Source organism: Balaenoptera physalus, assembly GCF_965194825.1.
Source record: "Balaenoptera physalus genome assembly, chromosome: 13".
NCBI lineage: Eukaryota > Metazoa > Chordata > Mammalia > Artiodactyla > Balaenopteridae > Balaenoptera > Balaenoptera physalus.
In genome coordinates, this window is record NC_138892.1 from 12,895,082 (window position 1) to 12,914,427 (window position 19,346).

The following is a 19,346-nucleotide window of genomic DNA, read 5'->3' on the forward strand; positions in this document are numbered from 1 at the left end:
GCATACGCTAAACGAGACTCTCACCAGTGCCATTACATAGAAGGCCAAAAAGTGGGCAGTGGTCCAATTCCTGGAAGTCCCCACCCCCTCTCCAAAGTAGTTGGAATAATCCTTCCACTCATTAGCCTATGAAATTACCCAGCCCATAAAAGTTAATCACCCCAGTTTCTTTCTCCCTCCCTCTTAGGCTTTTCAGCATAGAGTGAGGCTGGCCTTCTAACTAGGCCCCTTGCACAAATCGTGGGAAGTAAAACTCTGAAAAGAGCTTACCCTCTTACCCTTCATTCAAACCAGAAATGACAAATTCCCTCCCCAAGCCAGCAGAATAACCAAAGACACTAAATTCTGTTTAAATTTTTAAAGAAATGTTTCTATATTTCCTTCCCTCTTTAGGACATTCATATCAAAGCCAAACAGAATGTGTTAGACATGGGCCTCTTGCAAGGTCATTATGCAAATGTTCTGCTTGCAGGGGGAGGTCAGTACCATTCCTTCCACCAACCTGGACTGAGCTTCAGGGCACAGAGCCTCAGCTGTTTATGTCAATATCCAGTTCCATTTGTGAAGCGCTCAGTAGGTGAGCGCTTATGAATGAATGAACAAACCTCTCCTTCCTCTCCTCTGTGCCTCTGTTCTCACCATAGTTCATCTCACCAAAGTAAGGGCCAGAAGGACCCCTCAGAAGTCACCTTGTCCAACTGCCTGCGTTACAAATGAGGCCCAGAGGGGGTGAGTGACTGGCTGGAGGTCACACAGCAAATTAGAGGAAGCACAGGTGCAAGAGGACGACCTCTTCCTTCCAGAGATCATCCTGAGACCGCACACAGTGTCGCCTGAAGCAGGAGGGTGACACTGGCCAGGACAGATGAGAGCTTCCTTTATTGGTCACCTTGCTGCTGAGTCCGATGCAACCTTCCAAGGGACAAGCTCAGGGTGGCTTCCTGGGCTGTGGGTTGTCTTTGGATCGTGAGATTGATTCCCCCAGAGACCTGGGCACCTTCCCGCCACCTGCCTTCACCTGGAGAAGAGAGCAGCTCCACTAAGGAGAGGATGTCTGGTCCCTGTGTGGAAGTGGCACAGATGTTGCCCCATTTGGGGTGCGGAGGTGCAAAAAAAGCAAAGTGCAGGGATGCAGGTCTGCTGCATGATGAGAGGGCCCGGGAGAGGCTGTGTCTCCCATGGGTGGCATGGGAGGAGGGCGATCCGGGTGGGGAGCCAGGCAGAGGCCAGCTGACCTTGAGCCGGTGGATGCCAACCTATGGGAGGAGCCAGCCTGGGCCGTGCAGGGGGCAGCAGCATGGGGCCCTGTCACAAGGAGAGGCCAGGAGAGAGAAGTGAGCCCTGAGCTTTACCCTGGGCTGTCCCTCAGCTTCCCAAACTTTCCCCGTTAGTCTCGGGCAGCTCGGAGTGTGTAGGGGGACCAACTTGGGGAGAAGTGTGTGCCCAGGGGGGCCAGGAAACCTTGTCCCCATCCCGACATTTACAGCAACTGTTTGTTGTGGAAAAGTCACTTTGCTTCTCAGAGTCGAGTTTCTGCATTAGCAAAAAATGGGTACATTAAAAATCTTACCTCATAGGGTCATTCATGGCTTTGTACAAACCGTTACCCATAGGAGTGTCTATTCTGTGTGCTGCTGCCGCCCCTCTGTTTGGCGTCTGGTACACATTCCAAATCTGTGTTGAGTCAGTGGACAGCTAATCCTTAGGGAGCATTTCCTAGGTGATGAGCGGTCGTTTCATCCTCATCAAATCTATGACTGTCCTCTGAGGGGCACAGTGACTCTTCCAGGCTACACTGCTGCCAAGCGCAGAGCTGGGATTCGAACCGGGGCAGCCTGACTCCCCAGCCAGTGGGCTCGACCTCCACGCACCGCCCTTTACTCGGTGATCCTGCTCCATAAACTGGGAACTTTTGCATAAGTAATACACGTGGGTCCCCGGAGGAGGGAGAGGAGTGGGATTGTCACTCAGTGGAGGAGGACACGGGGACAGAGGCAGCGACTTCCCGAGCATCCGTGCCCACTATCTTTCTAAAAGAATTGCCGTTGCACTTTTTACTGAGCTCCCGCGGTCCCCAGCCACACCCCCTCTCCCGCCAGCGACCGCCCCTCGCCCTCCGCCTCAGCCACTCACGACCACGTCCGGGTTTGTGGGCGGGGCCAAGTCGGTCTCGCTAGGCGGCTGCGGCGAAGCCCCAAGGCTGCTGGTCTTCTCCTGCTTCCGCCACTTGGCTCGCTGATTCTGGAACCAGATCTGAGATGAAGGCGAGAGAGGATGGAGATAAGCAAAAGGGATTTTCTCCATCTAGTTCCTCCTCCCAAAATGCATAATGACGGCGCTTTCCAAGGGACCAACCCTTTACAGTTCAGGAAGCTCCGTGGCATCCAGGATTTCTTTGGATCTGATCTGCCTTGGGAGAGGGGACCCGGGATCACAACCTTCAGTACCTGCAGGGATGTGGGCTCATGGGAGGGGGTGAAGCAGCTGGGTGCCATGTAACTGGGAGTGGTGGGGTCTGCGGTGAACAGAGGCTAAAGGGGGCAGCTTCTCAGCTTTAGCCAACAGTCACCATGCGGAAATGTGAGGCCAGCGCTGCAACCTCATCCAACTTCTAAGGCAGAAATGTTGATTTTTATGTGAAAGCGCTGAGGTTTAAGATACCGTGCAGCTCAGATAAAACCCATCTGGGTCCTTTCCTGCTGGTGGGCCACCGGTTTGCAACCCCTTTGGGCCCCGTGGCATCTATAGGTTGGCTGAATGTTGGCGGTTCCCTGTGTTCACAAGTGCCCTGATTGTCCATGACATGCTGCCGTCTGCACTTGGTCATTCTGCCGAGGCAGATGCTGAATTCTGGGCTTTACACTAGATGCAGATGTTACCCACCTAGCTGGTGACTGATTTCAGATAGGAAGAAAAAGGGGAGAAGTCCAGACAGGGGCGGTCGTTCACCAGAAGAAAAGTAGGTTCCAGTGAAATGAAGGGTGGAATGTTGACATGGACCCTGGAGCAGATTTTGAATTCGAATGAGTCCATCATATTTTAAAAAAATTTTTATTGAAATATAGTTGATTTACAATGTTGTGTTAGTTTCAGATGTACAGCAAAGTGATACAGTTATACATATACATATAAATATATATATTCTTTTTTAACATTCTCTTCCATTATAGGTTATAAGATATTGAAAGGTGGATGGGGGGAGGGATAAATTAGGAGGTTGTGATTAACATATACACACTACTATGTATAAAATAGATAATCAACAAGGGCCTACTGTGTAGCGCAGGGAACTCTACTCAATATTCTGTAATAACCTATATGGGAAAAGAATCTGAAAAAAGAATAGATATATGTTTGTGTACAACTAAACCACTTTGCTGTACACCTGAAACTAACACAACATTGTAGATCAAATATACTCCAATATAAAAAAATTTATATTGTTCTGTTTTTCAAGGATTGCTTTTTTGTTTATTCCTTAAAAATGAAATTATAAAAAAAAAGATATTGAGTATAGTTCCTCCATCATATTTGTTAAAAAAAAATGAAGAGTGATTTAGAAAACTGTTTTAGAGAGAGTGCCAACATGTAACAATTGGATTTGCTAGAGCGGTTCTTGCAGGACTGGGGATATGCAGACGGTGAGGCATACCCCTAGTGAGTGACAAGGGGCTACTGTATCTCTAACCACAGAGGAAGCCATAGACACTTGGGGGGAAAAAATGACAGATTACAGATTAGGTCTCTGACCATAGAGGGTCCTTGCCACCTCTCTGTGCTGCTTCCAAAGTGATGCCCACGTGTTCTAGGTCAGGGGTTGGCAAACTAGAGCCTTGGGCTTTCTCTGGCCTCCTACTTGTATTTGTACAATGCTTGTGCTAAGAATGGTTTACACATTTTTAAATGGTTGGGAAAAAAATCTAAACGAGAATAATATTTGGTAACACATGCAAATGATACAAAATTCAAATTTTAGTGTTCACCAGTACAGTTTTATTGGAACATGCTCATTTGTTACATACTGTAAACTACGGCTGCTTTTGTGCTACAAGGGTAGAGTTGAATAGTTGTGACAGTGACGTTATGGCCCCCCAAAGCCCAACTTAATTAGCATCTTGTCCCTTACAGAAAAGGTCTGTTGAGCCCTGGTCTAGATTGTCAAGACCTATTTTGTGAATGAGGCTGTGTGGTGAACGTTGTTCTGGAGCTACAGCCAAGTGCAGAAGGAGGGAGTGGAAGCAGATATCTATGCTACCTCCGTGTCCATCCCCCAAGGTGAGAAACCGTCTTATAACTATGGTGGCCTCATTTCCTGGAAAATGATATTTGGCCAATATAACTGTACTCGTGGGATAAAGCCAATGGAAAATTTCTGCTGGGGCAGCCCCAGAGGGTGCAGGATACATGGGATCTTACCCATGGCCCCAAGTGCATTGAGGTGGGGGGCCGAGGGCGGGGATGGCTGTACCTGTACCCGAGCTTCTGGGAGGTTGATCCTGGCTGCCAGCTGGTTGCGGACGTGGACATCAGGGTAGTGGGTAAAGTGGAAGATCTTCTCCAGCTCATGCAGCTGCTCGGTGGTGAAGGTGGTTCGGATCCTCCGCTTGCCCTTCCTCTCCTCTGGATGGAAGAGGGTCCAAGTTGGGTTAGTGACCTTGGTCTCAGTGAAGCTTTTGTGCTGTCTTGTTCTACCCGTTCAACCCCTGTTGCCACTACTTGGCCTCTAGCTCCTTAGGTTTGGAGTTTTACAAGGTTCTCTTTCCTAGAAACTCTGCTCCTAGGCTGACCCTCCTCTCCCATCCATCCTGGACAGTGTGGCCAAGATGACCTTCTAGAAACTTCTTTGATTGTCCTTTCTGCTGCTCAGATGCCTTCAAACAAATTTCCCTTGTCTGTAACAAGGAATGGTAAACCACAGCTTGGGGGCCACATCTGGTCCACTGTCTGTTTTTAGAAATAAAGTTTTATTGGAACACAGCCTGACCCATGGGTTTATGTATTGTCTATGGCTGCTTTGGGCAGCCATAGGCGACTCTATATGGCAGAGTTGAGTCGTCGAAACAGAGACTGCAAAAGCTAAAATAATTGCCATCCAGCCCTTTACAGAAAAAGCACAGCAGTCAGCCCCTGACACTCTGTTTCCAACCACTTGACTAGTCTCATGCCCACTCAGGGCCGCTGCATCATAGGTGGGGTCCTAGTGCAAAAGGAAAATGTGGGTTCAGAAAGAAAGCTTTTTCCTTTCTTCCTCTCTCTCTCTTGACTTGTCAGGGTGGTTTTTTATTTGCTACTTAAGGCCCTGCTCCCTTGGGCACAGGGATACTAATAGCATGAGTGTGGACCCGCACAGGGCCCACCCTTCAACTTGGTGCCAGGGTGCCTGTGCCTGACCTTGACCTTCTCACATCCGTGCCCTTCCCTCCCCAATACCCCCAACACAGACGACAGAGGAGGCAGCAGTCACTGGGTAGGGGCGGGGAAACAGGTGGCTGAGAGCCCATCCCAGGGAAGCAGGGAGGCGGTGAGAGGGGCCCTGAGCCTGAGCTGAGGCTCCAGGCCCCTGGTACGTGCTTCGTGGTTCCACTGGATTGCACTTACGAAACACAGATTCAGACATAAAATCATTAAGAATTTCAAGAGGGTGACCATGAGCTTTAATCCACAAGTGCCAGGCCTCCTTCTGAGCGCAGGGCCCTGTGCAACTACACTGGTCACACACAGGCCCATGAAGCTAGGCCTGCGTGCCTGTGTGTGTGTGTGTGTGTGTGTGTGTGTGTGTGTGTGTATGTGTGGGTGTTTGTGAGAGAGAGACGGGAAATCAGGTATTCAGTTTGGACGTGTTAAATTTGAGATGCCTGTTGGCTATTCAAAGCAAATGATCAAATAGGCAGATGCTTATGCGTTTGGAGCTCAAAGGGGATCTCGGGACTGAGGTTCACATTTGGGACTCATCAGCGTATGTTTGGCCTTTGATCTCATGAGAGTGGGTGAGATCACTTAGGCAGGAGGAGAAAAGTGGAGGGTCTAGGAGTGAGCCTGGGTCCATCCACCATTTAGAGGTTCAGGAGCCAACGAGGGACCCAGGAGAAATCAATGAGGGAGGCCAAGAACAGGTCTCTGTGGTAGGCGACAAGTGCAGTGACATGGACACCTAGTGAAGAAACTCTTTTAAGAAAGAAGGCTCAGCTGTGTCCATGCTGTGACTGGATTAATTGCAATGAGGACAGAAAGGGGGTCCTTGAACCTGGCTGCATGAGGACCTTAACGTTAGCAGTTCCCACAGAATAGGGGCAGCAAGGGCTCAGGGGCAGTGGGCAGAGGAGAGAAGGGGAGGGGAATTGGAGGACATAACAACTGTGCACATCTTCAGAAAGGTTTGCTGGGATGTGGAGGAAATATTGCAGTTGACAGCTGGAGAGACCATGTTCATGTGGTCCCAGGGATTTAAAACAAATTAACAGTATAACATCATGTAATCTCTCCAGCCAATCTCTCTCTCAGTCTATTTTTGGGGGAACCCTACCTAAGACAGAAGGAGCTCAGATCCACAAAATTTCATAGAAAACGTGGGGGAAGAGAGGTTTGGAAAGAAAGGAGTGATCACAGACTTTAAATTAGAGAGGATGAAGGGGAAGAAAAATAAACAATCAGTGTGTTTATTCAACACCTATTAAGTACCAGGTATAGTGCCAGACCCTGACCTTGGCCTGTGTGTATGTATATTTACCTTGCCTTGTTCCAACATGGATTTGTGAGGCATGTGGTCCCGAATTTGGCATTTAGGACGTCATTGAGGTCCACAGGAAGACTACTTGGGTCGAATTAGGATGGTCAGAGCCAAGCGAAAAAGAACAATTTTGTGTTATCCACAAACACACTAAATACAGTGTCTCTGATACTGGGTAGGAACTTCAACAAGTATATGTTGTATTAAATTGGATTGAGGTGTGAGTGGTTGGGATGAAGTCAAGGCAGTGAGGAAAAGAAGAACTTTTATGTCGAGAAGGTTCGAAAAAGGCTAGAGGGAGGTTGGGGAAAAGTCTGGAGTGCAGCCTGGAGCACATACCTAAAGACTCTCAGGAGGAGAAACTGAGGAAGAAGAGTGAGGGCTTTGGTGGCTGCTCGATGGAGCAGGGCTGCGGGGCAGGCTGGTCAGAGGTGCTCACTAAACCTGGCATTGAGTTGTTCAGGACAGGACAACGGGAGCTCAGGTCATCAGCAGAGAGTGAAGGAGGTGGGAGGGGTTAGAGGCTGGAGGAATGAAGAAGGGATTTGGAAAGCTGCTCTGGAGAAGGGCGAGAGAAGCTAGGAGAGTAGGGAGGATGGAGATTCAACCTGCCTTGCTGTACCTCCTGATGGAACCAAGGGACGGTGAACATTGGAGGAAGCACCAAACCAGGTGGGGCAGGTTTGTCTCCCTGACCATGGACTTCTGAGGCCAGGGTTACAATTCTAGTCTGACTTGCAACAAAGACCACATGATGCAATTTTAGGAATAGTAGGAAAGGTACACCCCCCCCCCCACCCCAGATCACCTTCACTTTTGGGGCCAATTCCTACCATTCTAGTTGACCACCATGGCTCCTGATTTCTTTCTCACTCCTGTAAGAAAAGTCTGCTCTCAGAAAATGATGGTGAATCTAGGTACGTCCTGTCCTGGCATCCCTCACGCATATTGGCAAGACTCAAACCCTCTGGGGAAAGAAGCCTGCTGTTCTCTGTCTCTGTGTCTCTGTGTCTCTCTCCACTGTGCGCTCCTGGAGGGGAGGGACTATACATTGGACTTGCTGAGTAACTGGCACCTATTGGGAGCTTCATAAGTATTTGCTCTAAATGAATAAAGGTGAAATTTAGGCTCTGTTCTCAACCCATTCGGCAGATAAGACACTGTCACAAGAAGCAACGCGGAATGATTTGTCTGGACTCTTGTGCACTGTCAGATGTCACAGGTCAGGAGAGAGCAGAATTAGCTGGAAAGGAGGGGTGGGGATCTAAACTCTTGTTGAGGTCTCCTTACTTCCACTCAGTCCACTTTCTTTTTCCCCCCAAAAGAGGTAAAACCACCACAAACTATGAGCTGGAGTAGACACAGTGAAAAATGGATTTCACTTGTGACGGTTTAGCAGCTGAAGAGATCAGTTAACTTTTGTGTGTGTGTGCGCTTATTATCCATCCTGCTGTCATTGGACAGTAGAAAACCCACGAAGCTGGATGTCAGAAGCCCTGAGCTCTGTTCCCGGCTCCAGTCTACAGCTTGGGCCATGTTTTATTTACTCTCTGGGCCTCAGTCTCCCCATCTGTAGAAATGGGGGAGGAGAGAGGGTTTGAACGATCAAATCGCTAAGGCCCTGACATTCTGTAATTCTTTTTCTCTTCAGTTGGAGGCTGAATGGCTTAAAAGGCCTGGCCTTGGGCTTGCCTGGTGGGCGAAAGGAGAGGGCCAGAGAGGAGAGATTTCTGCTGAGAATAACTCTCCTGGCTGAATTGCTCCTGCATCTCTGAGAATCAACAAGTGCATTTCATAGTCTGCCTTTGGTCTCACCCCTCCTGACTACCCCTCATTTTTGTTAGTCCATTTTTTTTATCCCCTCAAAGTACTTTTACTCATTTTTCTGACTCTTGGAAGCTTCTTGGGAGTCCCGGACAGTGAGGTTTCAAACATGATTACCCCCTAGAGTAAGCTATTGGATTGTGGACCAGCTGATGTGATCTGATTTCTCTCCTTCTCTATCCCCTTTTCCCTCCTCAAGTCCACCCTACTTTTTAAATTAAAAAAAAAGAGATATTTATTCTATGTTTAGAGCTGGTGGTGTATTTAAGGGATAGAGCCAAACCCAGCCAGAACTGATGTAGAGAGAAATGGCAAGCCATGCTGAAAGTATCTCATTCATTCACTCATTCATTCACGAGGTCAGCATTTTAGATGATATTAGTGATACAGTGCAGTTCTATAGAAAATTGCAAAAAAATTTCACAGAATGGAAGATTCCAGGTTGGACGGGCAAACTGAGGTCAAGGACAGCATGGATCTGGGATTCTTCTGGGAATACAGAGCTTTGGAATAGAGGATACTGAATAGAAAACGTAGGGTGCCGAACCGGAATACAGGAAAGTAAGCAATGTGGAGAACAGAGGATTAGAAACAGAATGTAGATTGTAATAGAAATAAGCTATCGCCTCCTTTTTCCCCAGAAGGAAAGTTAGGCAAACAAGGGCTCATGACTAAGTATAGATTCTGTAATAAAATGATTATTTCAAGTTTCCATTTGTGTAATTAAGGGAGCAGCTATTAAGATATATATGGCTTTCCCGTATTTCCTGTAGGACCAGAAGGGCATAATTTGGAGATAAGGTGAAGAGGAAAAGATCTGAACCCTACCCTGCAAAATAATTGAGGAGGGGCTGCTTGGCAAGTTATGGACCAGTAAGAAAAATATTATTCTCATTAGCTTTGAACTATACATTCTCAGGATAAATGTTTATTCTTGAGAGATGATGATAATGATGGTGATGGGATCTACGTGTATGTGCCCAACAGCTGTAGTGACTTCTCCTGTGAAGAAAGAGGGGTGTCTAAAATTCACATGGTTGGCGAGATGGAGGCTGAGCCCCAAGTGGACCGGCCTGCAGGACTCAAGGGCCAAAGCCCCTCCCCTAAGACTGAGCATGGGTTTTTGGGTTGTCAATAGTCAAACACTGATTGTCCCCATACAGCTCTTCTTGGGATGTTATTTGAGACTGAATATCCCTAAATTGGAGAACTATAAAAAGGAGTGGTAGGGAGAGGGGTCCTGGAGTTGAGATCAGCCCCAGTGAGTGGGGGTCCCTGAAATACGACTAGTGACACCCCACCAGAAGAGCCATTTTGGGAGACAGATAGACTTGAACCTGGAGCTAAGGAAACAAGGTTAGGATCTAAGGCTGGACCTTGTTAAAAGTTTAACTCCTTAGGTCTGCCTTGTTCAATATGGTAGCCACTATCTACCTATGGCTGTTAAAATAAAATAAAAAATACAGTTCCTTAGTCACACTAGCCATAGGTCAATAACCACATGTGGCCAGTGGCTACCATATTGGACAGCACAGATATAGAACATTTCCATTATCAGAGGAAGTTCTATTGGATAGTGCTACCTTACTGGTTTTCTCATTGGGTTCTTGAAAAAGTCATATTCTGGGTCTCACTTTAAGTTTCTGGGTTCTTGAAAAAGTCATATTCTGGGTCTCACTTTAAGTTTCTTCTTATGTTGCAGTTTCCTCTAATTGCCACATATGTCTAGGAAGGAGAGTATCCATCAGTCATAGAGCTGACTTTGATGGTGTTGGGAAAACTGGAAGTACAGGGAAAGTGAGAGGAAGGGAAGACTGGCCCAGGCCCATCTCTCTGCTGGTGCCTGGGGAGAAGGAGCATGTCCAGTGGAGAGGATGGTGCCCTGGAGCTCTGAGTGGTGACTCAGGGCAGAATGACCTGCCCATGATCCACAGGGCGGGGAGGATGGGGAAGAGCAGAATCTGAGGGGTTGGCTCAGGAAGTATGAAGGTCAACACTTCAGTTTTCCCATCAAATGCAGGAGGAGGCTGCTGTAGGAAAGGAGTGAGGGGGCCAGGAAGCCTGATGCTTGGGTTACAGACCGCAGTAGGTGACGAGAGAGATGAAGCAGGTGAGGGAAGGCAGAACAGCATAAATGGAATATGGAACAGAGAAGAAGGCAGGACACAGGACCCTGCAGGTAGAATTTTGGAACCAGAAGGAACCTCATTAAACAGGAAGCTGGAAGTACCAGTTCATGGATGGAGCACGCATTGCATGGGATGATTCTTAGCCATGGGGAAGGGGGCAGGGACGTGCCGCCCCTTTCAAGTTGCTCCTCACCCGGTTATTAATTGTTGGAGCTGTGAGTCACACTTCAGTGGGTCTTCAAAGAGAAGGAGTCAGCAGAACTTAATTAAACCTGAGACGTTTAGCACATTGATCATAAGAAATACACAATTTACACAGGTGATTAGGCCACCTAATTATAAACTGATGTTTTTCTGTGCATGCCTCCCTCCCCTGATTGCTCCTTCTCTGCGGTCTGCTAATTGGCTTTGGCCGCTCAGCTAAGGCCCCGGGGGCTTTGCAGCTGGGATAAGACTCCGGAAACGGGCCTTGTCCTTGTCTTCCCAAGGCAGCGGGTTGGGCAGGATGGAGATCCAGGCTCCCTTGGGGGCCCTCCTGCAGGCTGAGGACACCTGAACAGGACAGGTGGGGTGCAGGGAGGTGCCTCCCAGGGCAGAGATGCTCTGGCCTCTTCCCTCCGGGTGTGGTCCTGGACTTCTACAGTTCCCTGTGCCCACAGCGTGCAAGGCACACTCCTTGGCCCAGCATTCAAGCTCTTCAGGCTCCCCCCTTTCCAGGGTCACCTGCTTTCTGCCCAATCATCACTTCCATTATCTCTGCTCTACCTGATTGCTTCTAGATTCCCCAAATTGGCCATGCCTTTTTATCCTCCAGGGACTTGCTCTCACTACCCCCTACATCTGCAAGCCTGTCCTCCTCCTTTGCCTAGTAAACTCTTACTCATCCATCAAAACCCAAATCAGTCAAAGATTTCCTTCTCTCCAAGGTCTGTTGTGACTCTCCATGTGGAAACACAACAGATTTTTTTTTTTTAATCGATAAGTAAAGAGTGCTAAATTTCAGTGTGCGAGAAACCAGCCTCCATATTTGTACAAAAAAATCTCTCTCAATCTTTATGTATCCATGTATCAAAGTGTTAATGGTGCTTACTACTGGATAGGAGATGGTAGAGTTATAGCTACATTTTCTTTTATCTTCTTTCTGTTTATCTGTATTTTTAATTTTTCTGTAATAAACGTGGATTACTTGTATAAATAAACAACAACCCAGAGAATACAGCTAGAGTGGAAAGAGATGAGGATAAAGAAATTGCTAAAAGAAACAGCTGGGAGACCATTGGAAAGCTCACCAGCCACAGATTTGCGCCCTGTTCCCAGGGGTGACTGGGTCAGTGCCCATCCGCCCCTCAGCAGTGTGAAGATGGTTATTTTCCACATGTATGGTCTCCCTTTCATAATATTTTTTATATATGGCTCTCAGCATATATGTCCCCTCATACTCTACCACACTTTTCATTTTCATATGCTTTTTTTCTTTTTAAAATAGAAGTTGTACCTTTGTTTAAAGGATTTTGTGCAGGAACGCTACAAAACAAATAGCAGGAGGGCTCCTCTCTTGACACCTTGTGAGGGCACCAAAGTGTAGCCTGTTCCGTCCCCCATTCATCCAAGGTCTCTCTGACTGTGCGTCTCAGCGGAAGCCTGAAATTCCCCAAACGTACGTTTTAAAGATGCTGCTGGACATAGATAAAGGCCAAGGTGCTTGGCTTGGCACACGTGACCTCAGCCTACCTCATTCCTCTCATCTCCGCCGACATTGGTCCATGATTTCTCAACTCCAGCCACCCTGAGTTTCTTTGTTTCTCAAAAGGAATATTCCTTTTTATTCCTCTGGGCTGCTTCACCTGCTTCCCTCTGCCTGGCATACTCTCTCCCCTCCTCTGCCTGACTGCTATCTCAGATGCCACCTCCTTCTGAAGCCTTCCTTCAAGCAGTTTGTTGCTCTCTCCTCTGCATTCTCAAAGCACTTTGTCAGGTTTGTATGTTTCTCTGTGTTGTTACAGTGTGGCTCTCGAGACGGTGTGCTTGGATTTGGGCACAGGGTACTGGAACATGGGCTGATTACATGTGCTTTCAAGGTGCCATCATATTTCAACAGTTATAACTGTTTTCCTTGCTGAGAAGTGTGTGTGTGTGTGTGTGTGTGTGTGTGTGTGTGTGTGTATGTATGTGTGTGTTTGCTTCCCTCCTGCCCTTATTCCTTTCCATTCTATACTTGTGACAATGCAGGGGAACAGACAGACAACACAAGCTGTGAAGCTAGAGGATGTTTCCTGATGTGACACAGAAAGTGTCACAGAACTTGTTTCTATTCAATGCGGGAATCCATATTCAGTTACCCTTCCTGCGGAGAACTGGGGAAGAAGTTAACTAGCTCTCATCTCTGTGAAAATACATACAGAAGGCCAGCCCAAGTACGGGTATGCAGAGCACGCAGATTAGAGGTATCCAAAGCCCCAGGCCCTGTAAACAGGGAGAAGAGCCATTTCTGGCCAAAAAATGATTAACAAGGGCCACAGTACAAGGAGTATTTGGAGGAGTAAACCTCTGTAGCAACAAGCATTGATTAAAAGAAAAGAAAAAAGGAACTTTGAGAGTTCTATATATGGGGACCGAAAGTGACCTATGAGGAGTCATAAGGAATAAGAAACCATCACCCCAGCATGGAAGAGTGTGAGAGAAGAAGAGGAACAGCGAGAAGAAGGCTTGGCCCCAGCCCTGAGTCCGGGCTCCCTCTCCCAGGGCCCAGAGCAGAGCAGAGCCACTGCCTTTAGTTCTAGGCAGCTGGGGGCTGAGGAGGAAGGGGAGGGGAAGGAGGGAGAGGAGGGGGAGGAAGAGAAAAGAAAGAGGAAGGGGACAGGGAAGAGAGGGGGGAAAGAGGAAAATGAGGGGGACGAAGAAGTGAGGAAAGGTGGAGCGGGTTGGACTGTGTTCCCCTCACGAAGAAATGTCTAAGTTCTAACCCCTGGTCCCTGTGAATGTGACCTTATGTGGAAATAGGGTCTTTGCAGATATGATTAGGCTAAGGATCTTGAGATGTGATTCTCCTGGATTTAGGGTGGGCCCTAAATCCAATGGCAGGTGTCCTTATGAGAGAAAGGAAAGGAGGATTCCACACAGACCCAGAGGTGTCAGCAACCGCTGGAAGCTGGGAGAGAGCCATCGAGCAGGTTTTCCCTCAGGGCCTCTGGAAGGAATCAACCCTACCAACACCTTGGTTTGGAATTCTGGTTCTGAAATTCTAAGATAATAAATTTCTGTTGTTTTAAGCCATTCAGTTCGTGGTAATTTGGTACAATGGCCACAGGAAGCTCAGACAGAGGGAGAGGATGGGGGAAAGAAGAGGAAAAGGAGGAAGAAGAAGGGGGAGGGGCACAGAGGCCCCTAAAGGGCAAAGTCTGGAGGCATTGAAAGGGCAAGAAAGATTGAAGTGGGAGAGATGCTCCATGTGCCCGGAAGGTGAGGGGCAGGAGGCCGTGATGGGGGAGGAACCTGGAGGTCAGCAGGGCCAGTCTGTGAAGGACTTTGAATGTCACACCCGTGGGTTAGGGGTTGATGAACTACAGCCTGAGGCCGGATCTGGCCCTCTGCCTGTCATTGTAAATAAAGTTTTATTGGAAGATAAACATACGCGTTCATTTATACCTTGTCTCCTTTTCAGCTGTGATGGTAGAGTTGAGTAATTGCCACAGAGACCATCTAGCTATCAAAACTTAACGTGTGGCCCTTTGTAGAAACGCTGCTGACCACTGCAAGAAGATATTCTTCCAGTCTCAAGAATTACACGGTGCCCCCGGCCACCTCCACCAGATAAGAGGGGCAGAAGTCAGCACTGCCCCAAGGTGGTGTTGTCAGGACTCTCATAGCTGACCCCACTTCTGCTCCAGGTGGGTGGCCACTACTTCTGGTTTTATTCACCTTTGCCTCCCCAGCCTGCAGCCTGGCCCAGAGTAAGCACTCAGCAATGATTCACTGGGGGACTGAATGGCCCGTGAATGGACAAGGGAAGATATCTGTGTCCCTCCCAGGCCAGAAGATCCACACTGGTTTACCCACTGAAGTGGTCCCTTCTTTGCCCATCTTCCTCTCCCCTTCCCCCCTGGGACTCGCAATTTCCCTGCAGAGGGTCATCAGTGGGACAGGTGCAGAGATGACCTCTTTCTTTCCAGGGTCTGATCCTCTAGTACAAAGTGACTTCCTCCTGACTGGGTCTCCCTGGACTTTGAGGCTCCCCGAACTCTGGGGGGCTTTCCTCTCTCAGGAGGAGTGAGTGGGCAGCTGGGCTTAGCATCTCTTCAAATTGAGAGACCCTCTTGGATTTTTCCACTGAGGCTGGGGAAGGTCCAAGCCTTAGATTATGAGGGTCCCTGTGAGAGTGGGAAGCTGTGGGGAGGGACCTGGGTCCCTGCCATGAGGAATGAGGGAGGCCCAGCACCGGCCTTGGTCTGGATCGCTGACCTGGCCCTGGCTCTGGCACGTATCGCTCTGTAGCACCGAACAAGCCAGTTTGCCTCTCTGGACTTCAGCCTTCTCAAAAAAAAGGTCCTTGGACCACCTGCGTCAGACTCACTTGGGAGAGCTTGCTAGAATAGATTCCTGGGCTCCACTCTAGACTAGAGGCAGAGTCTTAGGTGCCAGGCCTGGAATGCTGCATCTTCACGAGCTCCCTAGGGGATTGGGATCCGGAGGTAACGCTTGCCAGTCAACCTCCAGGAGCCCCTCTGTGAAGCCCTTTAAGTGGAGACAAAGAGGAGTTTATTCCTCTGTTGTTATTATTGGGACAGGGGAGGGCCCTGGATGCACCTCTTCTGTCCTGTTGCCCATTCCCTGAGGGCTCCTGCATGCTGTGTGTGTGTGTGTGTGTGTGTGTGTGTGTGTGTGTGTGTGTGTATCTGTGTGTGTGTGTGTGTGTGTTTGGTGGGGAACAGGACAGAGGTGGAAAGGCATCAGCTGGGCCACCAGCACTGGCGGGGGTGGGGCTTCCTGGGGGGCAGTGAGAGGTGGAGGTGGTGAGTAGGTCCTGCCCTGCCTGGCACGGACACCCCTCTGCAGGGAGGAAGCTTCTGCCATGGAAAATGCCCACGAGTGACACCACCGAGGCTTTTGCGCAAGCAGCTTGTTGTGGAATCGGTCATGGCATGTCGGAGCGGGGAGGGCCCTTAGGAATGTTCTAGCTCTGTTCTTTCGTGTTCCAGATGAGGAAACGAAGGCCCAGCCAGGGGAGCGGCTTGCCTGAGGTCCTCCAGTGCATCGGTGCCAGACAAGGTCTTAGAGGCCAGGTTTCTGGAACCCCAGCTTCCTGCCCTCCCCACCCAGCCTAACATCTCACAGAATCCAGCTCTTTGCAGTTTGTGCAAGTTACCTTTGTAGTTGCTGACAAGCTGGCATCTCACCTGCATTATTATTTACTTCACATTTAAACAGACTTTTTTTTTGTTTTACCTAAATAAATACATTTATTTTAAAAGAAAACCTCACACCATGACCATAAATGGGTAAATGGTATCATGTGTCATAAATAGAAGGTTAGTGTAGAAATCATTACAGAATGATTGACATAAATAATCTTTGTAGACAGGAATAAAGATGCAGATGTAGAGAATGGACTTGAGGACACGGGGAGGGGGAAGGGTAAGCTGGGACAAAGTGAGGGAGTGGCATGGACATATATACACTACCAAATGTAAAATAGATAGCTAGTGGGAAGCAGCCGCATAGCACAGGGAGATCAGCTCGGTGCTTTGTGACCACCTAGAGGGGTGGGATAGGGAGGGTGGGAGGGAGACACAAGAGGGAGGGGATAAGGGGATATATGTATACATATAGCTGATTCACTTTGTTATACAGCAGAAACTAACACAACATTGTAAAGCAATTATACTCCAATAAAGATGTTAAAAAAAAAAAATCTTTGTCTGCCTGCCCCTCAAAGTCATCTTGAAAACCACCACGGCGACCCTTACTAGTCTTGGACATGCTGAATTCCAGCCCAGCAGGGAGACAGATGGATTTAGGCCACATTCAGGAATAATCTAGAGTGGATGGTCTCAGACCACCAGGGTTCAATTCTAATGCTACCTACTCTGCGGTTTTTGCAGGTGATTTGTCTTCTTGATTTCATCAGCTCTAAGGCAGGGCTCACAACTGTGACAAATGGATAGAACAACAGCCGTGAGATTGCCATGAGAGCCGTGGAGTACCGTCCAATCTTACGACTGCTATTTTCGTAAGCACTTACTGGGGGGTCTCCTCTGGGTCCCGCGGAATAGCTGGCATGAAACATGCCAGCAGCTTCAGGGGAGGTTTAGAATGACCGGCCTCCTTTTTGCCATCAGCCAGTGTCAGGCTAGGAGAAGGGAAGCTGCTCTGGGAGGGGAAATTAGATCTCTCTCTTTCTCCACGGCAGAGAGGACAGACATGGATTTTATGTAGCTGCAGCAGGAGAGGCTCTGGTTAGACCCTTAGAAGAATGGTTTCTGTGAATGCTCGTTGCTCATTCAATTCACTGGAAGATATTAATGAACTTCTCAAAATCAAGCTGGGGCCCTTTCCTGTTGATAGGCTGAGCTACTGGGAAAGCTGCCAGCTCCCCGGGGACGTGTTGCCTGCCAGGGTCTTTCCCTTGGCCCGCCTCTGAGCACAGTCCCCATCTTGGGAGACTTGGTGACTTGGTGGAGGGATTGGAGCTCCATGCTTGGTAGGAGAAGACATCACGGGCCCCCCTGAGCTTCCTTTCCTTGGATTAAAGGGGTGGAAAGGAAAGAGGACTGGGACCCTTTTGTGAGATACTCCAGGCTCGTCTCCTATCAGACTCCAGTGGACCCTTGAGGCATCACCAGCTCCATTTCCTCCGTCACTCAGCTGTCTCACCGAGGACGAAGCTGAGGCCAGAGTGGAAAGACACTTTGCCGAGGTGGCTCAGCAGGTCGGGGGAGAGGTGACACTGACTGCTGACTCCTGACTCTTAGCATGTATGTGCCCTCCTCCAGCCCTCCTCAAGCTGGCTCTCAAGCAGGGGCCTGGGATCTGGTCATTGTTATTTGGGGGCAAGTCCTGGGGTGGGCACTGGCTTGGGGTGTGATCAGGGTGGGCAGATCCGGGGCAGAGCTTCAGCCACTAGAGGCCGTGCAGGCTGAACTCTGCTTACGAAGGGAAAGAACACGACAGAGCAAGCAGGTATTTGGGGGCGGCTGGGTCTCGGGTCCTCTGCTTTGTGACTTGGGGGCATCACCCACCTCTTCTCTTTACAGATGAGTTTCCACATGTGTCAAGTTATGATGATTATGCTTTTCTACTGAAGTTAAGGAAGAGACATGCACAGCCTCCGGGACAGTGCCGACCACATTGTAAATGCTGAATAAATAAATGATAGCTCTCAGCTGTGGCCTGGTTACAGAAACAAGCCCCAGGTCCCTGCATCCTGCAATGAACCGAGCCTTGGTCCACAATTGGAACAGCCCCAGTCCCGGGCTGGGTAGAAAAGTATTTAAGGCTACCAGCCCAGTGCCTAACATCTCTTTGAATTCTGAAGGCTTCTCTTCTGTTGATATGGAGCACCTTTCTCTCTGCCTGAGTGCAGCTGGGTCTTGGAGACCCCGGAGCAGATGAGAAATGGCCAGAAGACACTTACCCTGGGGCTGGTCCTGCAGGGGTCTCTCCGGCCGGGAGTCTGCAGCTGCTGCTTGCCCGGTGCCTTGCCCACCTGCCCCTTCCGGCCTGACCGCATCACTCCTCTCAGCCGGCCTCTTTAAGATCTCCTCGATGGAGAAGGACAGGCCCCGCTTCTTTGGGGCCCCACAGCACCCCGAGCTCTTCCTCTCCATCCCCCCATGGAGAGCCGGGCCCGCCTTGGCACCCTCCGCGGGCAGCTGCAAGGGGGGCAGAGGGGCCTATGCCAGTGGAGGGCGGCGTCCTTCCTTTCCCGAAGCTCCTGGAATCAAGAAGGTGAGCAGAGGTGGACCCTCATGTGGGATTATCCAAGCAGGGTTATGTCTCCATGGGGACTTCCGTGGGTCACCTCAAAACACCCTGGGATCAAGGAGGCAGGTCACGTCGGGAACACCGGAAGGGGCTGAACCCCGTGCCCATGGGCTCAGAGCCCTCGCCAGCTCCACGTCGAGGGAGTCACTACTGCCAAACTGGGTTCAGTCCTACTGCAGCGAGTCTTCTCCGGGGTGGTCCTTCACAATCCCCAGTGTAGGCCGGGGACCCCGAGGTCACGGACAGTGGGGACCACGGCAAAGAGCTGGAAGGAAGAGGGAGCCTGCCCCAGGGAGATCTGGAGGTAGGGTGTCCACCTTTGCCCTTTCTCTGGCTGGTGGCCCTTTCCGCTGGCTCTGGCCAGGCCCCTGGAAGGCTGGAGTGCCACCGGCGGGCTGCAGGTGCCCAGCTCAGTCCTGGGCCGCAGTGTAGCTGGAGGGGCGCTCCCAGAAACCCTCCTGGGTTTCTCTTCCTTCCGCTGTTCCCAGACTCCAGAGCAGACCTTCCAGAGTACCCGTGCTTCGGCTGCCCTGCAGATGGAGGCTTTGGAAGGGGGTCACTGGGTCACCACTACCAGGCTGGCTCTCTGTGACGGGGCTGCGCTGGGCACTGGTGTCTGAATCTCCCCTGGCGTCTCTGGTCCGACCATCGCTTTCTTCCGTTCTCTCCCTGACTTCACTGCACAA

At 49.6% G+C, this 19,346-nt stretch overlaps 1 protein-coding gene and 2 long non-coding RNA genes across 3 annotated transcripts in view; 2 read left to right on the forward strand and 1 right to left on the reverse strand.

The window, feature by feature from the left end:
- Nucleotides 1–18,058, forward strand: part of LOC309641218 — a 146,734-nt gene extending 128,676 nt beyond the window's left edge. Inside the window, exons 4-8 of the long non-coding RNA XR_014252565.1 lie at nucleotides 4,129–4,275; nucleotides 14,342–14,567; nucleotides 16,779–16,906; nucleotides 17,491–17,651; nucleotides 17,931–18,058. This is a non-coding gene — a long non-coding RNA (uncharacterized lncRNA). The remainder of the gene's footprint in view (nucleotides 1–4,128; nucleotides 4,276–14,341; nucleotides 14,568–16,778; nucleotides 16,907–17,490; nucleotides 17,652–17,930) is intronic.
- Nucleotides 189–18,519, reverse strand: ISX (intestine specific homeobox). The gene is given in 5 exon segments (XM_082421030.1): nucleotides 189–1,115; nucleotides 1,117–1,305; nucleotides 2,134–2,253; nucleotides 4,469–4,620; nucleotides 18,311–18,519. Coding segments are annotated over 5 exon segments (891 nt in total). The 5' UTR covers nucleotides 18,504–18,519; the 3' UTR covers nucleotides 189–878.
- The window catches only part of LOC309641220, a 120,133-nt gene continuing 119,274 nt past the window's right edge, over nucleotides 18,488–19,346 (forward strand). Inside the window, exon 1 of the long non-coding RNA XR_014252567.1 lies at nucleotides 18,488–18,624. This is a non-coding gene — a long non-coding RNA (uncharacterized lncRNA). The remainder of the gene's footprint in view (nucleotides 18,625–19,346) is intronic.